Source organism: Acomys russatus, chromosome 12, assembly GCF_903995435.1.
Source record: "Acomys russatus chromosome 12, mAcoRus1.1, whole genome shotgun sequence".
NCBI classification, from domain to species: Eukaryota; Metazoa; Chordata; class Mammalia; order Rodentia; family Muridae; genus Acomys; species Acomys russatus.
Genome location: NC_067148.1, coordinates 58,578,671 through 58,602,607, shown reverse-complemented (window position 1 = coordinate 58,602,607; position 23,937 = coordinate 58,578,671). Strand labels below are relative to the sequence as shown.

At 45.0% G+C, this 23,937-nt stretch overlaps 1 protein-coding gene across 11 annotated transcripts in view; it reads right to left on the bottom strand.

Annotated features, from left to right (window-relative positions):
- Nucleotides 1-23,937, bottom strand: part of Dlgap1 (DLG associated protein 1) — a 509,503-nt gene that overhangs the window by 217,375 nt on the left and 268,191 nt on the right. For 4 of the 11 annotated variants that reach the window (XM_051154481.1, XM_051154479.1, XM_051154478.1 and 1 more), the window contains exon 2: nucleotides 9,480-9,593. The exons of the other annotated variants lie outside the window; for them this stretch is intronic. In XM_051154481.1, the coding sequence (XP_051010438.1) occupies nucleotides 9,480-9,593 (114 nt within the window). The remainder of the gene's footprint in view (nucleotides 1-9,479; nucleotides 9,594-23,937) is intronic. 11 annotated transcript variants of the gene reach the window in all.

Genomic DNA, 23,937 nt, shown 5'->3' with positions numbered 1-23,937 from the left:
CCTTCAACAAGTATATGGAGCTCACAAAGCACAGTGTGCCCCTGCACAGAGTTCCAGCAAAAGAGACAGACCAGGCTGAGGCCGTTCTTCCCACTGACGTGCACACAGTGCGGAGTAGCAGATACATAAACACAGGAATGCCTCTAAATCGACATGCGTACGGGCTGAAGATGCTGTGCCACATGGAATATCCCACCATAGAGAGACAGGAGAAACATGGCTCTGTCAGCAATGAACATGGCATGAGGAGTCTTACAGGACTCTCTTGAAGTGGTCAGATTTGCAATGAGATAAAATGAATACATACATATATACATACATATATACACACATGTACGCAATATGTATGTACATTGTATGTATGTATGTATGTGTGTGTGTTAGGGTCTCATGGGCAGGCCAGTAGCTCACTGTGGCCCAAGCTGGCTCGGAACCCTCAGTCCACTCGCCTCAGCCTCCTGTATTCTGGGATGAGGAGTGGGCACCACCATACCCAGTGATGAAACATCAGCCCCTTGCATGCTGGGATTAAACGTTTAGATGCTGAGAAGTTCCTGTGTATGGAAAGAGATGCTGAACAACTTGCTTACAGTGACTTATTGTTATCAGTGTATTTCCCTGATTTTATCTTCTTTCTGCAGTTTTCCAGTGAAAAGCTGGAGCTCAGAGAGCTGAGGTCACTGGATGAAGGACACAAGGGAATCCCCGGGACTCACAAGGTGCTGGTTGCCACACTTGGGCAGGCCTCTTGTCCCCAGGACTCACAAGGCGCTGGTTGGCAGGCTGCTTGTCCAGCACAAAACAAACATCATGGAATTTCTGTTACAGTTGTTTTGGCAATTTTCATTGTATTGTTTTTGTTTGATTGGTTTGGTATTCTTATATATATATATATATATATATATATATATATATATATATATATTTTTTTTTTTTTTTTTTTTTTTTTTTTTTTGAGAGAGAGAGAAAGAGACAGAGAGAGGGGGGAATGAAAGTTGAGTGGGAAGGAAGAATCTGGGGGAGTAAAAAGCTGATCAAAATATATTGAATAAAAAACTTAAAAAAAAAAAGTCTGCATCTGAAAAAAATCTGCAAAACATAAAATAGTGCCCCAGTTGGAACTTCAAAATCAGAACATAACAGGTTTTATGAGAAATAGTCTGAATTTGAAACTTAAAAGTGTTAAGAAAATTGGCTATGATTAACCTTATCTATATTAGATATGGATTTCCGGATATTACCCACGGTAGAAAGTGAAGTTATATGTTAACTATCAGAAACACTGTGCTTTCCTTTGTAATCATGGACTTCTCTGTGTAATAAAAAAGCCACCGACTGCTACCCTTTTCAGGTGTGGGGCCTTGTGAGCCTCTCCCTCTCACGATGGCATGGTGGCTGGCCTGATCCTGTGCAGGTATCCAGACCAACAGCCTTGCCATGTTCAGAAGACATTGTTTACTTCAAGCCTGAGGACTCCACAGTCACTTAGCCTCTACACTCTGACCGGTTGTGAGTCTCTGCACTAACTGCCATCTAGTGTAAAAAGACACATCAAACCCCTACCCAGACCTAGCCAAGGGACAGAATATTCTCCACAGTTAAGTGGAGACTGGGGACTGACTTTTACACGAACTCTGGAGCCCCTTATTTGGCCATGTCCCCTTGATGGGGAGGTCCGATGGCACTCGGAGGAAGGATAGCAGACTACCAAGAAGAAAGTTGATACCCTACCATCATATTCAGGGGGGAGGAGGTCCCCATCAGTCACAGTCATAGGGAAGGGGAATGGGGGTGAAAGCAGGAGGGAGGGAGGAATGAGAGGATGCACGGGATGGGATAGCAATTGAAATGTTATAGGAATGATTTTATTTTTCATTAAAAAAATAAGTACAAAGAAAAAAAAAGACACTTCCCTCATGAAGGCTGGGAGCTGAATCCTGCAGCAGAGGAGACAGGGAGATGTAAGAGGCCGAGCAGATGGAGGACACTAGGAAAACAAGGCCCCCTAAATCACCTCAGCAAAGTCGTGAACTCACAGGTACCCCAGCAGCAAATAAAGGGACTGCATGGCGCTGGGTGTGTAGATGAAGGTCTCCGACTCGTGTGCCTGCTCTCGGGACTCCTTTCCTTCTGTTGGTTTGCCTCATCCAACTTAGACGTGATGGATTTTGTTTTATCTCATCATACTTTTTTTATTTTTTATCTCCCAGAAGCCTGTCCTTTTAAAATGACAGAAAGGAAGTGAATCCAGATGGGAGGGGATGTGGGATGGAACTGGAAGGAGTCATGGGAAGGGGAACTGTAATCCGGAGATATTGTGTGAGAAAAGAAACTTTCTTTCTTTCTTTCTTTCTCTCTTTCTTTCTTTCTTCTTGATTTTTTTTTTTTTTTGAGACAGGGTTTCTCTGTATATCCTTGGCTGTCCTGGACTTGCTTTATAGACCAGGCTGGCCTCAAACTCACAGAGATCTGCCTGCTCCTTCACCTGGGATTACTGGTGTGCGGTACCACGCCTGGCTAAAAGGAAAAAGAAAACCCTAATTTTTGGGAAGAAAGTTTGATACTATGTACACTAAGCAAAATAAGAGCAGAAGGTTCACTCCTAGGCTTGCGGACTCCTCAGCCACGTTTACCACACAAAGCCTGAGGTCTTTCCTCTGGAGCAGGCTTTAAACCCAAGGAGAAAGCTGCTGGCTACGTCTATGATGTGCATGCCACTACTGCACCGATGGGTTTATCTCGCCAACTGGTCCCTGTGTTCAGAGAGGGGTAAAATCATCGATGTTTTCTCTCCTCAAGCAGCCTGATGAGCACTTTCTGGCACGATAACAGCCAGGCAGCGCGGAGGAAGCATTGAGGCCAATAGCAGTGTCCTCAGTGATCTCTCCTCTGCCCAAGGTGAGTGGTATCTTCAGTAGTAGAGTCTTCCCATTACAACTTCCACGTCCTTGCGCTGAGCTCCAAGCGTGCAGATGTTGTCAGAAATGTGCTCTGTTAGTTTCTTTGATCCACACAGTTAAAAGGTGACGTTCCTCCCCCCCCCCCCGTTTTACCATGGGGGAACTCAGGCCGTGGAACTAGCCTAGGTTACAGCTGTGAAGAGCGGCAAGCCCACAGGGCAGCTCCTGGGCCTTAGTACTGGGCAGTATTTGATGGGCGTTTTCCGTCTGGGTTGTATTTTGTTGCCCCTGTTGAGTTATGGCCCCTGACACCATCATAGCTCGTCACACGCACATTGTCATTTGTCATTTGCTAGCCACGCTAGAAGCAAGCATAGACTTTGCATTTTTTCCTAGCTCAAAGGCTTTCAGGATCACCACAGCAACAAGGGTTTCTCAGAAAATTACAAATGATGAGAACAATCTTGTTTTCCTTCAGTTGGTAAGTGACTCACTGCATAGATATAATCATGTTCGGATCCTCATCATCAGCTTAGCAATTGCGTCCTAAAAGCTATCAGCAAAGCCGTGGTCACTGATGGCCCGCCACCCGCCATCCCACCACACTGATGTGAAATTCATGAAGAGCTGCGTTCTGGGATATTTTACAGATGAATGAAAACTGATTAGCTAATATGCCAATTCCTGTTCAGGTGCCTTGCGAACTCAGCTCAAGGCAGAAAACCTGGGTTTCAGGAAAAATAGTCTGTGATCGTTGCTAGGGGAACAGGCCGAGAAGTATTTAGTCTGTGTGCCTTTCAATTAATCATTCTTTTCAAATGACAGTGCTGAGAGAATTGTACCAATTTGACTTTCACTGGAGTGGAGCATAAATATTAATAAATTATTCCTCTACCTAAAGGCAGCATACAGCAAGATTTCATATAAAATAACAAAGAAGTTGGTTCTAAAAAAATGTAGATGAACAAAAATTAGAACCTGGAGAAGGGAAATACTATTGCTAATCTGTTAGGACCAGCAAAATTGCTATAACTGAGTGTGTGTGTGTGTGTGTGTGTGTGTGTGTGTGTGTGTGTATGTTAACACTTCAAAGAAAAAGATGGACATCTTGGAGGTACATAGTTCTGGAAGGAAGCATTCTGTTTTGTAGAGTTCAAAGGATGCAGTGCTACCCTCCTTTGGTCAGAAAGAACGAACAGTTATGAGGTGGCAGCTACTACTGTGACCCGGTTAAAGGCTGCTGTGCCCCCGCCCATCTCCCCTGGGAAGGCATGGTCCTATGCAGACTTTCAGGCAGATATGAGTTTGTTTCTTCATTTACTTTCCTAGAAGTTGCCCCAGGCTGGGAGTAGCTAAAGTTTTAGATTTAGTGATTCGCTTCTGACACCAGCGAGCATCCTGCCCTGTGCTGACTGACACGTGTGTGGCTTAGGCTTTCAGGCTGGCGCACACTGAATCCTAATTCGCATCTGTGGGTCCAGCCTTGCACTGCAAACAGCCTTCAGACCCCTGGGGCCGCAGGATCCTCCTGTGGCTCTGTTTCCACTGTTCTCTCCCTGAGCTGGTTGACCTGCTGTTCTGTTCACATCAGAAAGCCGCCAGCGCCTCCTTAACTGCTCCCACCTGTCTGTAGAGAAAAAGCTTTAGAGAAATCTAAGGAGACAGTTAACTGCCCACTGTCCGAGAAAGGCTATGGTGTTCCTGGTGGGGCCTGGCTAGGGGACTGGAAGTCTTATTAAAAAGCAGACAGAAGGGAAAAAGGCCAGGTGCTGTCAACAGTGGAACAGCAGGTGGTTCTCCATGTCTGACCCATCCTAGGAGGCAGCTGCACCCAACAAACACCAAGAAAGTGACACACAAAGGCAGTCTTCTACAGGTCAGCTTTGATACCAGTGACAGACCACAGGAAACGATTACGTGCTTTTTAATGCTTGTGTTTGAGGACTGACACTCTTAACACAGAGCCTTTTTAAAAGATGATTTTGAGGCAGGGTCTCTCTCATTATCTAGTCTAGCCTGAAACTTGCTATGTAGCCCAGGCTGTCCTCCTGCTTCAGCGTCTCTTTCCAGTGCTGCGGTGGCAAGCCTGTGCTACCGTGCCTATCTGAGAGTTTTGATAAAAGGTAGAGTCACGGGAATTTCCTATCTGCAGCCCGCAGCTGAGGCAGCGTGTCACCATTGAGAGGTTGCCAGACTCATCCAACAGTGACTGTAATCAGATGTCACTGACCTCCGACCTGATTGTGGACGCTTTCTGCACTGAGCAGCAGAGGTAAAAATCTATTCAGTCAGAACAGGATCAAGAGTGGGGAGCCAGCCGCTCCTAATGGGGTGTGCCCGTATTTCCTATGCCTTTCTTCCTGCCTCCTGCTCTTTTTTGGTTACTGCTGCAAGCTGTTTTGTTTATCCATCAGCTGCACAGAATTCAAACTTACAGACAGCTGGAAGAGACTGTAACAGATGAGCAGAGAAATAAACAAACATACTCTCAGAAAGCATGAAAGCTGTACGGAACTCAGATGGGACAGTACGATAGGGTGGCTGGAGGGGCCGGCCTTGTTTCTCTCCTGTCTGGAAGAGGTGACATCCAAGAACCATAGCAGCCAGCCTTAGAAGGACCTGGGTCCAGCCAGCATACAGTCAGTGGCATAAGGACAAGCATGAGCAATCAAAAGCCTTGTCATGAGAAGTGTCAGCCTGTGCAGACTTCACTGCGCAGACACGACGCCAGCGGGCAGGGCCAGGTGGCATCCAGCGGGCAGGGCCAGGTGGCATCCAGCGGGCAGGGCCAGGTGGCATCCAGCAGGCAGGGCCAGGTGGCATCCAGCGGGCAGGGCCAGGTGGCATCCAGCAGGCAGGGCCAGGTGGCATCCAGCGGGCAGGGCCAGGTGGCATCTAGCCTGTGAGCACAGCTAACACTGTCCTCCAAAGATGACCTCAGCCGTCTCAGAGCCCCCTTCACCATCACAGTCGGAATTAGCTTCTTCTGGTGTAATCTAGAAATCTTGTCTACTTACTTAGGGTTTTGTGAGCTTTAGCTTGGGGACTAAGTATGGCTCACTGTGTGTGTGTGTGTGTGTGTGTGTGTGTGTGTGTGTGTGTGTGTGTGTGTATAAAGCTTTATTGGAAATGCAGCCATAGGCAGTGATTATATCTTGTCTAATGGCTGGTTTTGAGTTATAAGGGCAAAATTATGTGGTAGTGAGAGAAATGAGAGAAAACTCTCATTCTTTGATAATGCAGATACAAAAATAATTGAATATGTTAAACAGAGGTATGAAGTCAGAGCACACTGTCTGCACCAGCGGTTCTGAGCCACAGCTCCCCATCAGAAAGCAATCTTAAGCTGTCTGTCCTGGGACTTGTTCCTGTTCAGGTAGACAAGCTGTCCTGGCTCCCCAGTGACTCTGCAAGAATGTCTCTTTGTGCTTAGACACCCTAGGTTAGAAGAATTGCAATGGGATCCCCCTCTTTTTTATTTTAAGGTCTCTTAAAAGCATGTTTGTCCTAAGACCTGTGCACTTGATAAACATAAGGATTGTCCAGGCTGGTAGCTGGGGTCAGGGGACTCACAGCCGCTCACAGTCACCAGGGTGGAAAAGGGTGGAAAAATGTCTCACCGTTTACTTAACTACTTCCAGGGCCCAGAACAGTGTATGCTTCATCAAGTGTCTGCATAAACTCGACTGTTCACGCGAGCCTTCACTTACTATGTGTGTAATTATTTGTATGACCACACCTTTGATTCAGTTTTATTCATCTGTAAGGCAGGAATGATAACAGCTATCTAAGGAGTTCATGAACTCAGGCGCCATACAGATGTGAGCATAAAGGTTGGAAGAAATGCAATTGTGTTTTAAGTACAGCCATCCATAAATATCTTGGAGATGACACAGTGGCAGCTTTCTTAGGATGGTACACTTCTGTGTATTAGATACAGCAGTGCAAGGATATACGTGTGACAGAGTATGTGCACAGCCATACACAAAAACATAAGCAGCTCTTCTCTGGTAAGAACACAGCACTCCTAAGTTGGCCATGGGTATCAAAAGGCAGTTCTCCATCTTCTAGAGCCACTGGAAGCGGACGATGGCCTCTCGGAGCTTGTATCCCTCACCTGTAGGTTTCCCCGGATGAAGTATTACCCGTGTTCTGGGTGACCTGAGAAGGGGCATTTGAAGGATCTTCCTTACACGGAACCTTGGAAGGTTGTGAGTCAGAGTTCCTACTTCCATCTGAACGTCTCAGAGTCTGATGCTGTTTTCAGCCTGTATCCTGCTCAGTTAACAAATGTCCCACCCACGTTTACCTCTCTCTACTTTCCGAAGCTGAGACACCTCGTTTTATTGAATCTAAGATGCAGTGCGGATATCCTGGCACTTTTTTTTTTTTTTAGACTAATAGGAAAGAGACACCACCAATGAACTGTTGCTCCAGATTACACACTGTGTGTGTCCCATAAATGATAAATATGTAAGAAATATGGGTCTTAGGATGAACTCACTTTAAACTCTGTAAAATATATATGAAGAGAACCAGAAATTGAGCAGTAACAACAGAGCTTAATGTTCACATCCTGTCATTCATAGTCAGCATTCATCTGTGTTACACTTTTTTTTTTTGCAAAAAACCACACCTATATGTTCATATAATGTCTATGATTCTGATAGCTAATTTGAGTGGTAGCAAGAGTTAGTTTTTAATAATTCTTATCATAATTTGTGTCAAATAAAAAGGCTGGGGTACACAGAGGTTAATAGCTAGTCTTATAGAGCTCTGTGCCCGAGCTGGGTTCCACTGTTCAGGATTCAGAAGTAATTAAAAAAATGTTTATTTATTATTATATATACAGTACTCTGCCTGCATGTACACCTGCAGGCCAGAAAAGGGCACCAGATCTCATTATAGATGGTTATGAGCCACCATGTGGTTCCTGGGAATTGAACTCAGGAGGAGCAGTCAGTGCCCTTAAGCTCCGAGCCATCTCTCCAGCTGTCAGGAGTAATTTTTATTCCATTATTTATAAATTTTTTGACACATGATTGTTATTTTATGCTTTACAGAGTACACACTTGAGATTTGAAAAAAAATTCAACTTCATATGGGGTTAAGGTCCAGCCTACGAGAAAAACAAATTAATATACAAACCACAGTTCACGTGATTTGGATTAAAAATGACAAGAACTGCTATTTCTCACACAGGGAGGCTTGTTTGCAAGAGGTCCTGGCAAAGCGCAAGAGCTTGAGGCTTTGTTTCCGCTGCCTGCGGGTCCTGAGGCATATCTGCACCCAGGACAAGTCAGACATCAGTGCCCATGATGGTCCGATGGCTGAGAGATGGAGCCATGTGCACATCCTTGAGAGCGGAATGTCTCAGGATGGGAAGTTAGATGGCAAGGTTTGGAGTAATGGAAATGTGTGAGACTTGGGGAAATCTGAGAGCCACAAAAGGAGTGAAGACACTTAGAAAGTCCGGACAGCTGAACTGGGGTGCATGTCCTGAAAATCCACACAGGTAGGGCTGCTGCTCCCATGGGAGGTGTATAGTGGTAGTTGTGGGCACGTGAGGAGGCAGAGTGTGTTTCACCAGGGCTGGAGAGGCTGCAGAAGTAACAGGCATCTGGCTGATCAGGCAGACAACAGAGCAAGGAGAAGTAGGGATTAAAGCAGTGCCACTGATAGGCTTATGTTTGCAAGGTGACCACTTAGCACTGTTGACGGGGTTATTTCAACAACAGGACTCATGATAATGGTGCTTGGCCTTGGCTGAGGGGCAGGGGAACCAGCCCTTGTGAGCTTTATGAACAGAGGTCAATTGCAGGGCAAGAGCCCGTGTTCATGAAAGAAGAGGTGGGGGATCTGCTATCTATAGAAAAATCCAACAATTATGGCATAATTGCCAAGGGCTGGGAGCAGCACCACCCAGCAATCCTGTAAAGCAGCCACTGCCATTTCTGCTTTGCCCTCGGAAAGCCGAGACTCAAAAAGAGGTGAAATGGCTTCCCAAGGTCAGCGCAGTGAACATGAGGTTTGCTGTCTGACACCAAAAGCTGTTAACCGCATCACCCGGCCTCTGACGAGGGCATCACGACCGGATGATGAACAAATAGACCACAAAGATGGAAAGGGAAAGTGAGGATGGCGTGCATGCTCCCATTTAAGTGCACTCAAAGATGAAATATAACTATTAAAATAATTATAAATATTATCTTGTCACTAGTTTTCTAGTGTTGGTAAAAAGAGCAAGCACTTAAAATAAGCAGGCGTTTATGTCAGTCAGTTCTGCCTCTCTGCGGTTACCACTGTTCTCTGCATTATGGCTTAAACAAACAAACAAACAAACAAACCAACCCAGTCAGTTGAATGTGTGTGAGGAGTGTGGTTAGGGGGAGCAGAGCTGTCAGACAGTCACACTGGGAACAGTGGCTCTGGATGAACATCTGACAGCAGCTTTAGCCTTGGTAGGAAGCTTGGCTGTGGAGATCAGACTCCTGTGGACAGCTGCCCGCAGAGGCGGTTGCAGCAAGCAGTGCACCGGCCTTCTAAGCACTTTTAGTGGCTCTCGGATTCCCTACTCACTCTGGTCCTTCGCATCTTCTTTGTAGCTGGGAGGACTGCTTTTCTGCTCCACACAGCTTTCACCTTGACAAATACGACTTGGCTTAAGTGTCCCTGTAGCCTTTTTAGTTTGCTCTTCTCATAGCAAAAGAAGCAGAAGAAAAAAAAGAAGAGAGCAGGAATAGGGAAATTACAACGGCACACAGGAGATGCAGACCCTTAGCTGCCCCCTCAACTGTCCTCACCCAAACAGGATTGGATCCCCCTAGCAACCACCCAAGGCTGGAGTGCAGCGGAGGAATTTGCTTTAGATTACTTACAGTCACCTTCTAAGGACAAGCATGAATGCCCACCCACCCACCTTGCTTAAAATAGGGGTGATCCCCTCATCAGAGCTCCCTCCACCTGTTTTTAAATGTTCATCAAAGAAGAGAGCTGTGTAAAGCAGCGGGTGTGCACACTGAGTGACTCTGTGAGATGATTTTTCACCCACAAACATTTACACTTGCCTTCAGGAGACCTGGCACCATAAAAGCTACCGCTTAAATGGGCCCAAAGCATTTTATAAGACAAAGTCTCTGGTCTCAAGGGAATTTAGAAGTTTTAAGTAGATCTGGAGATTTGGAGATGGATGAATAAAATGAGTGAAAAAAAATAGTTTTAAAGCATGTCAAACTGAGGTGGGCACTGCTGAGTTACCTGCTAGGGTTTGTCCCAATCTGCCCTGCTCACTAGTGGGTGACCTCTGTGTTTGTGGGAGTACTGAAAGGCTCTTAAATCAGCACTCGCCTCTGGGGGCTGCTGGGAAGTGTCCTGAAGTTGCAGCTGATGCAAGTGGGAGCTGATGGGTAGAGATTTTGTGACGTCACACCAGGAAATCCGACCTGAGACACCGGGCTATATAGTTGGCTATACAAAGGGGCAGGAGGGAAAGTGAACATATATATACATATATATATTGTTTTAAAATATTTATTTATTTTTATCTTATATGCTTTGGTGTTTTGTCTGCATGTATGTCTGTGAACCACTTGTGTTCTGAGTGCCTGTAGAATAACAGATGGTTGTGAGCTGCCGTATGGGGTGGCTGAAAATTGAACCTAGGCCCTGTGGAATATCAGCCAGTGCTTTTAATCACCAAGCCATCTCTCTAGGGTCTGGAAAATGAGTATTTATCAGTGGTCCACCCTGTATTTTGACTGTAATGGCTACTGCAGGGGGAGCTTGCTATCTAAACCTCACTGCTGGTCACATCGCACTGGTTTCGTTTTTGGGGAACCCTCCTCCTTTGTCTGGGACCCATGTGCTGTAGGAGTAGTTCAGGGGTCACGCCACGCCCATCTGTGCGTTGTTGCTTTGCTCACTGCTCTTTGCTTCGCTGCCCTGCTGTGCAGCTGTGTGTATGATCCAAGCCTACTCAGTGCATATGTCTCTTGGGACTTTTGTCTGGAATGCTGGGCGAAACCATTTTCTCTTTCAGTCAGCAACGCAATAGGGAGGCCTTAGGGAGCCTTAGGCGGGAGCCATTTTAGAAGCACAGGATGCAAGCGTTTTCTAGTATTCCATCAGTGTTACTATCAACCCTGCTGCAAAAATGAGATCATTGAGACTTTATGGTATCAAGTGACACACAGGAAATGTTACATATATTTCTCTCCTTTTTTTTTTCTGTTAAAATCATACCATGGTGTGATCCTGAAGTGAGATCCTGACTTCACTTCAGCAATTTTTCATTAATCATGAGACTGAAGGATTAAATTTTCAGGATATATTTTGAAACACATTTTTTAAAAAAAAATTGAAAACTCTGACAACTAGGACCATTAAATTCTTGGGGTAAACCCAAAGAGTGTGAGGTAATAGACACAGAATACACCACAGCCAGGGCCTATAATTAGCTTCAAAATTTAGTGAAAGGAAAGAAAAAAAATCCAAAACATTTTAAAAGAGTTCAAAATCGACAGCCCCAGGGTTTATCTGTGGCAGATAAACTTGTTTCCACCGGCTACGTTAGAGGGTAATTTGGAGCTCTTAGTTGTTTTCCTTCGGCTGTTTGCTTTTGGGTACATGAAGGCATAGCATTGACTCAGAGCAGCTATGGTGAGCACTGTGGTTTTCCACTACAGCTACAGTCAGTGGTGAGCTGCTGCGTGTGGGTTTTAGGTATAAGTCCTAGCTCCAAAATGGAGTTCTCTGAGGAAAGCTAAAATTCTCCACCGGGCGTTTAGAAGCAGATATAGAGGGGCTAGGTTAGCAATCTTCCTGGCTGGGGTTCTGAAGACACCCCGATACCGACATGTCCTTCACCAAAGGCAAACTGTGCTGTTTGCTAAAATCCCACAAATCACCCAGCCAGCCCAGCAGCTGCCAGCACTGTGCAGCCCCTTTCTGTCTGATTTGCAGGGCTCTGGTTCTATTTCTTTGGAACATGAAGCCTCATAAACATGGGATGAACAAACAGTACAGTTATTTTAAAATGCTTATGAATATAGATGTTTTCTCTTAGAACAGAAAATCTGATAATATTGTTAAAATAGTACAAGTTTAGTCCATAAGACATTCAGTCATCTCATACGCTAAACAGTTAAATATAAATTTTGAAATAAAATTCAGAAAATATTCTTCCTTTGGAACATTTATTATTAATTTTAAAATACTGCTTCTCAAATGAGCATATGACTAATTATGTTCATCTATCTCTGACTTAACATTTTGACATCTACAGACAAGTAAGTGAAGAAAACCTAACGTACTTACGGAGGTGAGCATCCTAACGTACTTACGGAGGTGCGCATCCTAACGTACTTACGGAGGTGCGCATTCTTGCACTTCACCGACTGCTACGCCCTCTTCTTTGTGCTTTTACTTTTTCTTGCCAAGTGGCAGTCACAGCACTTCCAGGTGCATTTACACGGACGGCTGTGGGATTTCCCCTTCCTTAATCTACTTGTTCTCTATCAACGAAACACCATGAGACTACATGAATCTATCTCTTGGCATCTGAACAGGATCAAGTCTTATTTTGGTTATCTTTAAGCATATAGGTGACACAGAATTCCACTTCAAAAACTATCACACAGTGACATTTCCTCTTGGGGCTCTGAATTTTGTTCAGTTTCATCCTACGTCCTTCAGACCGCAAGATGCCTGTAACAGGTATGGGCACAGATGGCCTGCCAGATCGCTACTTGATCAGCATTTTATCAGGTTGTTGTAAAGGCATGGCTGAGGTTTTGGATAGGGATAGAGATACCCAGGTTTACAGACCCCTTTAGGTTGTCTATCAGGGAACGGCTAAAGGGACACAAGAGTGGAGTCTGAGATGGCGCTCACGTAAGAATCCTGGTGAGGAGGCGTGGTGAAGAGAGGAGAGGATGGATTTCTTAAATGATGATTTAGGCATGAAGGCCGGAAGAAAGGAGGCAAGGATGCCCAAGGCTTGAGGCCTGACCGACAGAAGGACCGAACTACTATGGGCTGAAGTAAGGAGGCCCAGGAGGAGCAGATGAGGGGTGGGAGAGCCAGTCCCGACTCGAAGTCAACACATACCGCAGGGACGGCTCAACAGCCCTGCTCACCTCGGTGCTATTCACAACAGACACGTCGTGGCACCAGCCTGGGCGTCTGTCGGATCAGGGATACAAAGAAAGTATACATTTACACAGTGAAGTCACGTACAACCATAGAGAAGAGTGCAATTATGTCTTATTTTTTGTTTTGTTTTGCTGGAAAATAGATCAAGTAAAGGTCATCATATTAAGTAAAAGAGCAAGATCCAGAAAGAAAAATATTTCATGTTTTCTCTCATTTGCCGATTCTATATTTTATGTCAAAACATTTATGTTTTAATCCTGTATATGTACACAGAGGGAAGACTAGTATAAGGGGGTTGACCAGTGGGAAAGTGGGGAGAAAGGAGCCGGAAGTTCACGGGGATAACTGCGGTCACGGTACATCACATACTTGAGGAAGACTTTCTTAATGAAAGCAGCACCATGTACATCGGGTACGCACAAACAGAAAACAGACAAGCGTGTTTGGCATGTCTGCGATACCTTGGAGACAGCCAAGAAGAGATGTTGAGAAGAGAACTGGACATGTGCACATGGTAGGCCAGCAATCTGGGCAGGGAAACCCCACGTGGATGTGTGTACATGGCCTTAAATACCTGAGAATGATGCCTCCGAGCAAGGAGTGTTACTAGGAAAGAGAAGGGGCCCAAGGGCTGTGAAGAACTCAGCTTTCCTCCCATCTTGGAGGAAGCAGCAAGAGTGGTGGTGTGGAGATAGGAAGCTGGGCGGGGCGGGGCGACCCGGAAGTGGGGGTGTGTGGGGCGGGGCGACCCGGAAGTAGAGCAAGGAGAGGTGTTTTAAACATGGAGGGCGAACTGCTACACCCCACCCCCGCCTCCTGGGGTGCTACAATAGCCACATCCATCTAGTTCCTCAGTTGTCTTTGCTTCACTCATACAAAAGACTCTGCCTGCCGTTAATTAGCTTCCCTTTCTCAGCTAGAAGTAAAATCCCTGGGCCTTGCTTTTGTTTTCTTCTTTTTCTCTCTTCAGACTCTTTGACTACTTCCCACAATAAAGAGTGCATCTTACTTTGGAAATCCGGTGCCCCCCCCCAAACACACACACACACACACACACACACACACACACACACACACACACACACACATAAAAGAAGGAAGAAATACTTAACCTTCTGGCTCCCCACGCACTCTATCTTCTTTTCCATTCTCTCCTATTGTATTCTGCATAATTAAGAATAATGTTGCTCCTGACCCACTAAATTGATTTTACTAGCTGCTAATTTGGTCACAACCACAGTGTTGAAAAAACAGGTTTTCACAGCAACTTGCTGGGGGCTTGGCCACATTCATTACTAATCAGAAAGACAGCGTTATTTTTATCTCCACTTTCCCCAATGAACTATATGCAAAACCAGTGCTTGTTGAGTGAATAGTTTTGAGACCCTAACGTCATGTTTCTTGAACTCAGCTCTACAGATTGTGTTGCTTTTGCTTTATTTTTCTGACTGAAGGACCATGCCCGCAACGCTCTTTGTCTAGAGACTGGAGTCTTTTGGGGTGGTTTCTGGAAGACGCAGAGCCCACCAGCTACATCCAAAGCCAGGCAACTCTGCGTGACCTTGCATATTCTCCCATATTGATTAACCTTTTTGAGTCCGGCCAGTGGTGTTGAAAGAAATTTAAGAGCTAGTTGGATGGCGCAGGGGATAAAGGCACTTGCCACCAAGGCTGAGGACCCAAGTTCAGGCCCTGAGACCCACATGGTGGAAGGAGAGGACTGGATCCTCCTGAAAGTTACCCTCTGATCTGCACATGCACCTGAAAGTTACCCTCTGACCTCCACACGCACACTGTGGCCATCTCCCCCCTCTGACCTCCACATGCACACTGTGGCCATCTCCCCCCTCTGACCTCCACATGCATGATATGGTCATCTTCCTCCCCCCAAAATAAATGCAATAAAGTTTTTAAAATGGTAAAAAAAAAAAGACACCGCCATTTTCTAAAAAAAAAGATCTCAATATTTTAGAACAATCTTACTGTTAATATTGCAATTTACATGGTGTTTCACGGCGAGAGGAAATGCCTGTCACCCTTCAGAGCAGAAGGAAAAGGCTCGAACAATTATCTGTGTGATTTGAAACAAATGATCTGGAGGGAAATTTTGAGTACCAATATGTCTTTGAATCTTGAAACATCTGATTAGGGGGATGATGTGCGATTTCACCTGCGCACGCCACTCAATGAATCTTTACAAAGAAAGCCTGGCATGGAGTAAGTCCTCAACAGGTGTGAAATGAAACAAGGTGCTTCAGACGGAAGCACCCACCTACCGAGGGACCCGGGAGGCAGCGGAGCATCTCCAGGTCACCACTCACAGGAAGGAACAGGCCACGACAAAGAGTGCAGGTTTTGGGATCAGGTCAGATGGCACAAATCTGACGGCCGGCCATGTGATTTAATTCCATGGCCACCTTCTAACTTCAGGCTTTCAAATATAAAACGAGAACACTGAGACTTACAGAGATCTTACCGTAAGGGTGGAGATTCTTTTTTTTTGAGAAAGGGTCTCTGTGTAGCCTTGGCTGTCCTGGACTCATTTTGTAGACCAGGCTGGCCACGAACTCACAGAGATCCTCCTGCCTCTGTCTCCCCAGTGCTGGGATTAAAGGCGTGTGCCACCACGCCTGGCGAGGCGGAGATTCTTAACTATAAAATATTAACTTAGAACATAATAACATACAGGACACGCCTATTGAATGTAACAGACACACCCACCAAATGAACGTTTGTAGGGTTTCCTGGGGCTGCAGGGAGTCTGATCCAGAAGGTATTTTTGTGCGAAAATCCTGCGGAAAGGGATTGAGAGCTAAATCTCCATGTGGTGGTGGAAGTCCCTAAATCCCATTTAACTCATGAAGGAGCTGACCCACGAGGGAATCCAAAATAAATCCAGGACTCCGAGGCTTGGTGGGGATTGTGAGAGATTAGTGGGCTTGGGGGATTCTCCAAAGTCTTGGGGTGCCAGTGGGCAACGGCAAGCCTTAGCCGCACACAGGGCCACCTGGAAACTCAGGCGGCAGCAACACTGCCTTCCTAAGGACGGTCTTCCCAGGAAAACCTCAGCTTTGCTCTTAAGGTCATTCTTATTGAATAGCTGTGTTTATAACTCACAGTATGGAGGAGAACTGCTTTTATACAAGGTAAACTGTTGGCTGATTTTATCTGTATCTGTAAGGAGTCTACCACAGCAACACTCACGTTAAGGTTTGACTCAAAGCCAGTACTCTAGCCTAGCCAGGTGGGCACCCAGAAATAACCACTACAGATGGGGACACAGGCAGCAGCTTCTCCGGCAGGGGGATGACTTTGGCGTTTGGGATGATCATCTCCTGCTTGCTTACAGATATTCATGGTTCACTTTGGTTGTGAGTTGTCTGTTTTGTGGAAAACTTACCATTTGGCTCAAAAGCCTAAGCATAAATAAAAAGTCCCCAACTAGCCGCTCTGGAGGCTGAGGAAAATCTCCCCAACACCACGCCTGTTTGTTCTCCTTTGCACCCAGCAGACTGCCTGGGCAGTCAAATTCATTAACAGTTTTTTTTTTTTTTTCAATTTTTATTTCTTGTTGACAAATGAACAGGAAAATGGGGAAGTGATCTGAGGCATCGTGTCAGACGATAACAAAGAGGAATCTGGGAGGTTAACTTTCCTTCAAAACCAATTTTTGAAGGGACCAGTAATTCATAATGCTCCACTTAGTAAAATAAATATGGAGATGACGTACAGAAATCAGGACTTATTAAGAACTCGAAACACTGCTTATAAAATACGCATCGTACTGTTTAAAAACCATTTGCTTGGGAAGTCTGCCTCACCCACTAATCTACAAGCAACTTGAGAGAAAAGACGATGTTTTCACAGACACTGTTACTCACACCTACAGCCCAGTTCCAAGGTGAGTGGTCGCCAAGTGATATAAAAGTGTTCATGCAGTGTCTAACTTCCTCAGCTGGGTTAGTTTTAAATTAACCCACTGAGAAGTGACATATAGGAACTTTTAACCTTGGATTTTCCTCCGTCAATGATGCAGAAGAAACCTGGCATCCACAGTGAGCGGGCAGAGGGGACCTCAGCAGATCATGTTTGGTGCATGGAGGAGCTTGTATGTGCTCGCATGTGCACATGTAAAGGAAGAGGGCAGGCAGGGGATCTATGGCTAGCAAGCAGAAGAGAGGTGTTGGAAGCCTTCGAGGGATTGCACGTGTTTCCATGGTGATCTCAGGGATCCAAAGATACACCTTACAGAACGGCCAGCTGGACTCCAGGCCAAGAGAGGCCTAGCACCAGATGTGGGCAGGCCCAGTGAGCAAAGACAAAAGCCCTTCACCTCACCCAGTGCACTCCAGGGTGTGATTTACTTATCACCAACCCTTAGACATAGTCCGCAGAAGAGGTTTCCAAGAAGGATGCTGGATATGGGACCGCTGGCTTTAAGAAGATTCCAGGAGGTTGCTGTTAAACGGCTACTGCTCTCCAGCCTATATTTTGAGACAGGGTCTCTCAGTGAGCCTGCAGTTTGCCTACTCTGACTTGGAAAGTCTAGCTTGCTAGCAGGTTCCAGCTTTCCTCCTGTTTCTGTCTCTCCGTTGCCAGGGATATAAATAGGTGTCGGCACATTTGGGTTTTCACATGGAGGCTGGAAATCTGAACCCAGCCTCTCACCCTTGTTACTGCAGGCACTTTACTTCCAAGCAACCTTCCCAGCCTGTGCCAACATTGTGATGGTAAGAATTACAAGGCAAGAGGGCCTATTTATATTTAGAAATGATTACCTTTGGATGTAAAACTAAACAGGACCCTTGCTAATCGCACACACACGTACAAACATGCTGTTATTACTTCTCTCAAATCCAGTCCCCTCCCTCCCTCCCTCCTTCCCTCTCTCCTTCCCGCCCCCCCCCCATGAGTCCATAGCACACTGTGTACAGAACAGTGATGTTTTTCCCACTAGGAACTGAGCTACCTACAGAGAGCAATACGGCAGGTGCACTTCACATGAGAAATGCTTTGTATTTTTTTCCTTTTATCTTTTGCTAATGAGTCACACTGGCCCTGTGAGAGCTCTTCAGATATCCCTGCCACCTCCCAGCGCCAGCGCTGGCTATCTGCTGTTCTTACATTTCACTGCAGAGATGGGTGGGCTCTTAACTTCCTACTGTTGTTAGCAACTGTTTGTTTAGACTAAAAGTCTATGCCTTAGCAGAAAAGCATTAAGTTAAATTCCATTTATGACATCCTATAATATTCGGAAGGAGTCTTTTTTGGGGGTTAGAATTAGACCAATACCTAGAAAAATACATTTTAGGGGAGTATGGCTGAATGGTAGGACATGTATTCTGCATGTCCAAGGTCCCGAGTTTGGTCCCCAGATGTGCATTTTCTTGTGAAATGTCCAGAGAAAACTTTACTTCTAAGAAGGAGCTATTTCCTAAATAATATAGGAACAAAAGTCATGTGAGTTCCTAGCTTCTGAACAAGCTAGACAAGTTTCTCAGCATGACTGTAAGAGCTCTGAAACAAAGGGCTGAGGGGAGTGTAGGGTCTGCCACCCGGAGGGAGGGGCAGGCACGGAGGGAGGGGCAGGCACAGAGGGAGCTCTTCCCAGAGTGACAGTAGGGTCTCACAAATGGCACTTGATTTTCTTTTTCTTTTTCTATGTTTCTTTTTAAAACATATACATTTATATTATTACACATGGGTAAAATAAACTACATACAGCAGGAAGAACCATGAGACAATCTGGAATTATATAAATGTTACATTCATAGTGATTTGGCCATTTGCATTAGGTAAACTTGAAGTAAACATCTTTCCTGTCTTGGGTCTAAATTTCTGAATGGAGATTAATATCTATTATAGCCCATCTCTATTAACTTAAAACATCTGTCTTGATCTAAAAAGCTCTTACCCCCTAAACTACTAAGCTTAATTGAAAGATTAAACTATGTGGTCTTCAACCCCATCAGAGATTTGAGAAGGGATAAAACTTAAATACTTGAATGAACCCAGAGTTCAGGTTAGCAGCTTCCCAAATGAAAAAATGACTGAGACAGCTTACTGCCTGAACAGTCACCCACCACGCTCTATAACCTTGGAGCCTCATCTTCAGCCTTCTGGCTCAATATATCTAACAGACATAGTTGCGAGGCAGAATTATGGAGGAGTTGCTTACCCTGTCTACATCTAAACTTGCCCATTTTTAGGCAGAATTCTGTCTGTGGCAGACATGAGGACATTTTGCCCAGTGGCTGGTTTGCCACATTTGAAACCAACTCCATAGGGAGGTTCTTTGATGCTCATCTTCTTCTTCAAGACAGGCTTACTGTTGCCAGGAGTTAACTTGTCTTCTTGTCATCCTTAATCATCAGAGAATGCAAATCAAAACGACTCTGAGATTTTATCTTACACCCATGAGAATGGCTAAGATCAAAAACTCTAATGACAGCCTATGCTGGCGAGGATGTGGAGAAAGGGGAGCACTCTTTCATTGCTGGTGGGAATGCAAACTTGTACAACCACTTTGGAAATCAATCTGGTGCTTTCTCAGAGAACTGGGAATAGGGCTTCCTCAAGACCCAGCTATTCCACTTCTTAGAATATACCCAAAGGATGCTCCTCCACACAACAAGGACATTTGCTCAACCATGTTCATAGCAGCCTTATTCATAATAGCCAGAACCTGGAAACAACCTAAATGTCCCTCAGTTGAAGAATGGATAAAGAAATTGTGGTGCATTTACACTATGGAATACTACTCAGGTATTAAAAACAAGGAAATCTTGAAATTTGCAGGCACGTGGATGGACCTAGAGACAATCATCCTGAGTGAGGTAGTTCAGACCCAGACAGACACACATGGCATATTCTCACTCATAAGCGGGTGTTAGCCACTTAATTCAGGTTAACAATATTACAGTATAGAGACTGATGAGCCAACCAAGGTCCATGTGGGAGGTGGACCTAGTAGACAGCATAGTCTCCATGTGGGTCCCACAGATATGGACTAGAGAGTAGTGGATTCAGGCCTCCTAATGTTGGCAATTGATTTTCTTTAAAAATATTTTTTACTGAAAAATATTCTCATACAATATAAAAAAAGAAAAATATAAACAAACACACACGATCATGCACACCATAAAAACACAAAATTAGAAACTATAATATACAAGTAAAAGGCCAGTGAGATAATAAAAATGCTCAAGCAAAATAATATGGGAAAAAAAGGCTACACAAATATCACTGAGATGACTGTGCTGGCCATCTGCTGCTAGTCGTGGGGCCTGCCCTTAGGTATGGCTTGTGCACCCAGTGAGGCTGCCCTTAGGTGGGCTTGTGCACCCAGTGAGGCTCCCCTTAGGTGTGGCTTGTGTGTACCCAGTGAGGCTGCCCTTAGGTGTGGCTTGTGTGTACCCAGTGAGGCTGCCCTTAGGTGTGGCTTATGCACCCAGTGAGGCTGCCCTTAGGTGTGGCTTGTGTGTACCCAGTGAGGCTGCCCTTAGGGTGGCTTGTGTGTATCCAGTGAGGCTGCCCTTAGGTGTGGCTTGTGTGTACCCAGTGAGGCTGCCCTTAGGTGTGGCTTGTGTGCACCCAGTGAGGATGCCCTTAGGGTGGCTTGTGTGTACCCAGTGAGGCTGCCCTTAGGTGTGGCTTGTGTATCCAGTGAGGCTGCCCTTAGGTGTGGCTTGTGCACCCAGTGAGGCTTCATTAGAGAAAACTGCCAATTATAGTGGAGTCAAAATTTTCTGTGAATGAAGGCACGAGCTTTTGCTTACAAAACTGTATTTTCTTTTGTTCTAACACAGTTGCCAAAAGGAGAAATACACGTTTTGCGTGGGGGTATGTGAATATCAAGAAATATTTAAATGGAAGATTCTAGCACACGTGACCAACCGGAGCTGATGGAAACTGGGACGCCCGGCCTGATTCTTGTGAGAGACATTAGCAGAGGCTCACCATCCAGGAGGACTTAGTCCACACGCTTTGTAACGCATTCCCCAATTGTAACAAAGACGTGGACCACAAAAAAGCTCAGGCTGAGATTCTACTGTTGCACAGATTCAAGCAACAGGGTAAATTAATCCGTTTCTAAAGGAGTTGATGATAAAATAAATATTGATGGAAAGGCTGAATACATAAGAGTGATTTCAGCAATTTGTCTAGCTGATTAAAAAATGGTTAAAAGATTTATTCATAGGATGGTCTGTCACAGCACTTTTTTTCCTTGTAAAAATGTTTAAAAATATTATTAAAAATGTAAAATATGCTTTTAATTAAAATATAACTATGTGGCTTTCTCCTTCCCCTTCCTCCCTCAGCCCTTCCCTTGTGCTCCTTTTCCAACCCCAGCCAGCTCCACCCACTCTCAAATTGAGAGGCTCTTTTTTCTTTATTACTGTTACATATATATAACATGCATCCAAAATATTTGAATATATATTCAAATAGACAAATATGTATATGTGACATAGGTAAACGTGGAAGTGCAAAAACCATAAGCATCTGTATACTCAGACATGCGCTGTCTTCCATTTTAACAAAGTGGAATTGTATATTAACTGAGCCTAGCCCTCGGCCTTTCTCACTCAACAGCACATATTGGCCATTGTTGCATGACGGCATGCTTCAACCAACCTCATTCTTTTTAAAATTATGAGCTCTTCACTGTGTGGTAGACTTCAGTCACTTAGCAAAGTTTAGTATCCATTTATGGCATGCTGAGTATACATCTAGATGGTGGGCACGCGGGGCCAGGCAAAACAAAATCACTGATCTCACCGTCCTAGATTTTCCTGATGGGAGAAAGTCTCATGGGGCCCAGCCTCAGACAAAGAGTTACAACAACTAGTAACTCCTGACAGCGAGAATCAACCAGGACCAGGGAGGAGACCCGCTGGTTATCCAGGCCCAAAGGGTCAGCCCTGGAGCCCTGTGCATACAACAACAAGAAAAGGGGGCACAGCAGGCGAGGTGATATTTATATGTGTGTGCATATAAACGTGTATACACACACACACACACACACACATGCACACACGCACACGAACTCGGCTATACGTATAGAACATATCTGGAGGAAATGCTGCTGCAGGGATGAGGAATGCACACAGGTGGGAGGTTTTTAACTTTTAACTCTATATGATTCTTTACTATTTGGTTTTTTCCACATTTAGCATGCGCAACTTTCATTATAAAAATATGAATTAGAAAAAAAATATGAATTTCGTTCGGAAAACTCTCAGCCTGCAGGTTCGAAGACCCAAGGAATGTTTGGGTTTTTCACGGGTAAACGGGTTCCTGAGGGTGGAGTGCGAGAAGTTAGACTCTTCAGAGAACCAGCATCACAGAGCACACTTTGCTACCCTGTGTCTTCACTAGACTTTTACACTCACAGCGAAGAACATTTACATGCGCTTGGGTGCAAGAACCCATGTGCTGCACAGCAGTCTGTACCACTTATTTTCAATGAGATAAAACAGCTTATTTAAACTTTGAATTTCCCTATTGGGTTCAGACGATTCAGCTGTTTACCCAGCAGCACCCTGCTTAAAAATAGATGGCATGACATTTGTGGGTGCTTAAAAAAATACCCATTGGAAAGAGGAGCAGAGCGCTCATGCCACATTTATCGTTTCTATTACATAAGAGTGGAGAATTGATATAGAAAACAGTCTTCCAGCCCAGGACAGAGCTCAGGAGCCAACAGCATCCTCTGGCTGCATAAGGGCACGCCAACTGAGCACGACTACGCGGTGATTATAATTAATGTAATAGTATATGGAGATTATTTTCCTTGGTTATCCTCCATGTTACAGGATTTCCACCCATCAGTTTATCAACTACATACCGAGTGTTTCCTACATAGTAGGCACTGTCAGTATGAAACTGAATTTCAAAGGTGACACTGGGTTTATTTTACCTTATTTTATGGACCTATGTAATAATTACATTTGTGTCAATCCTCCAAATATAAGATATGACTAATATTGATCTTAAGCCCATTGTCACACAACACCATAGACAACTGGGACAAGAAATAAAACAGGTTGAACTCAAAGTGTGTTGTCATCAAATAACCAAACTGGTAGATGTACAGGAATCCGAAATATTGAAATCACGGTTCCAATCAGTAGCACTGCTGATGACAAAGGATACGGCCAGAAGGAAATGAAACCCAAAGCACTCGGTTCCCACCCAGCACAACATACCTGTCTTGGCCTCTTTACTGATTTTATTTATGAAGAAGATCTACTTTATGAGGAAATTTCATTTACTGGGTGATATGAAGGAGGAAATCAGGTCTGTGTGAGGAACCTGATGTGGCCTTCACAGGGCAACATTTTTATCTCCAGTTTTCTCAGCATTTTCTGAATACTTGTCAAACGCTACAGGGTTAGATCCATCTTCCTTCCTCAGTTTGCGCCTTACCCAGGAGCTGTCACTCCCACTGAGGAGGACATGAACTGCTCCTCCTTCCTGCTCTGTGACTTGAATACTTAGCTCATTCCAAATCAGATTTGCCACCCGCTCCTTCCTGAGGGGGGCCTAGCCACCAGAGGCCATCCCAGTGAGTGGCCAGGTTAGGGGGAGAAAGTCCTCAATAGCTTGTTGTTTTCCATGTCCCTCTAGAATTTACCTCCCGAGGTGGCTTAAGTGGCCTCCAGCCTGACACATTGTTTCATCACTCCTGGTTTCCTTTTCCCAGATTCTGCAAATGGTTCCTAATGGTCTGGGTGCCCCCCACTGAGAGCAGGGATTTTGTGTTTTCTTTTCAATAGCCCGGTCTACTTTTGAGCACCCTGTGGCATTTTGTAAAACTGATAAATACCAATGATGAGCTACCTGGAGGGTCCCTGGGGTCCCTGGGGCTATGGGAGGACTC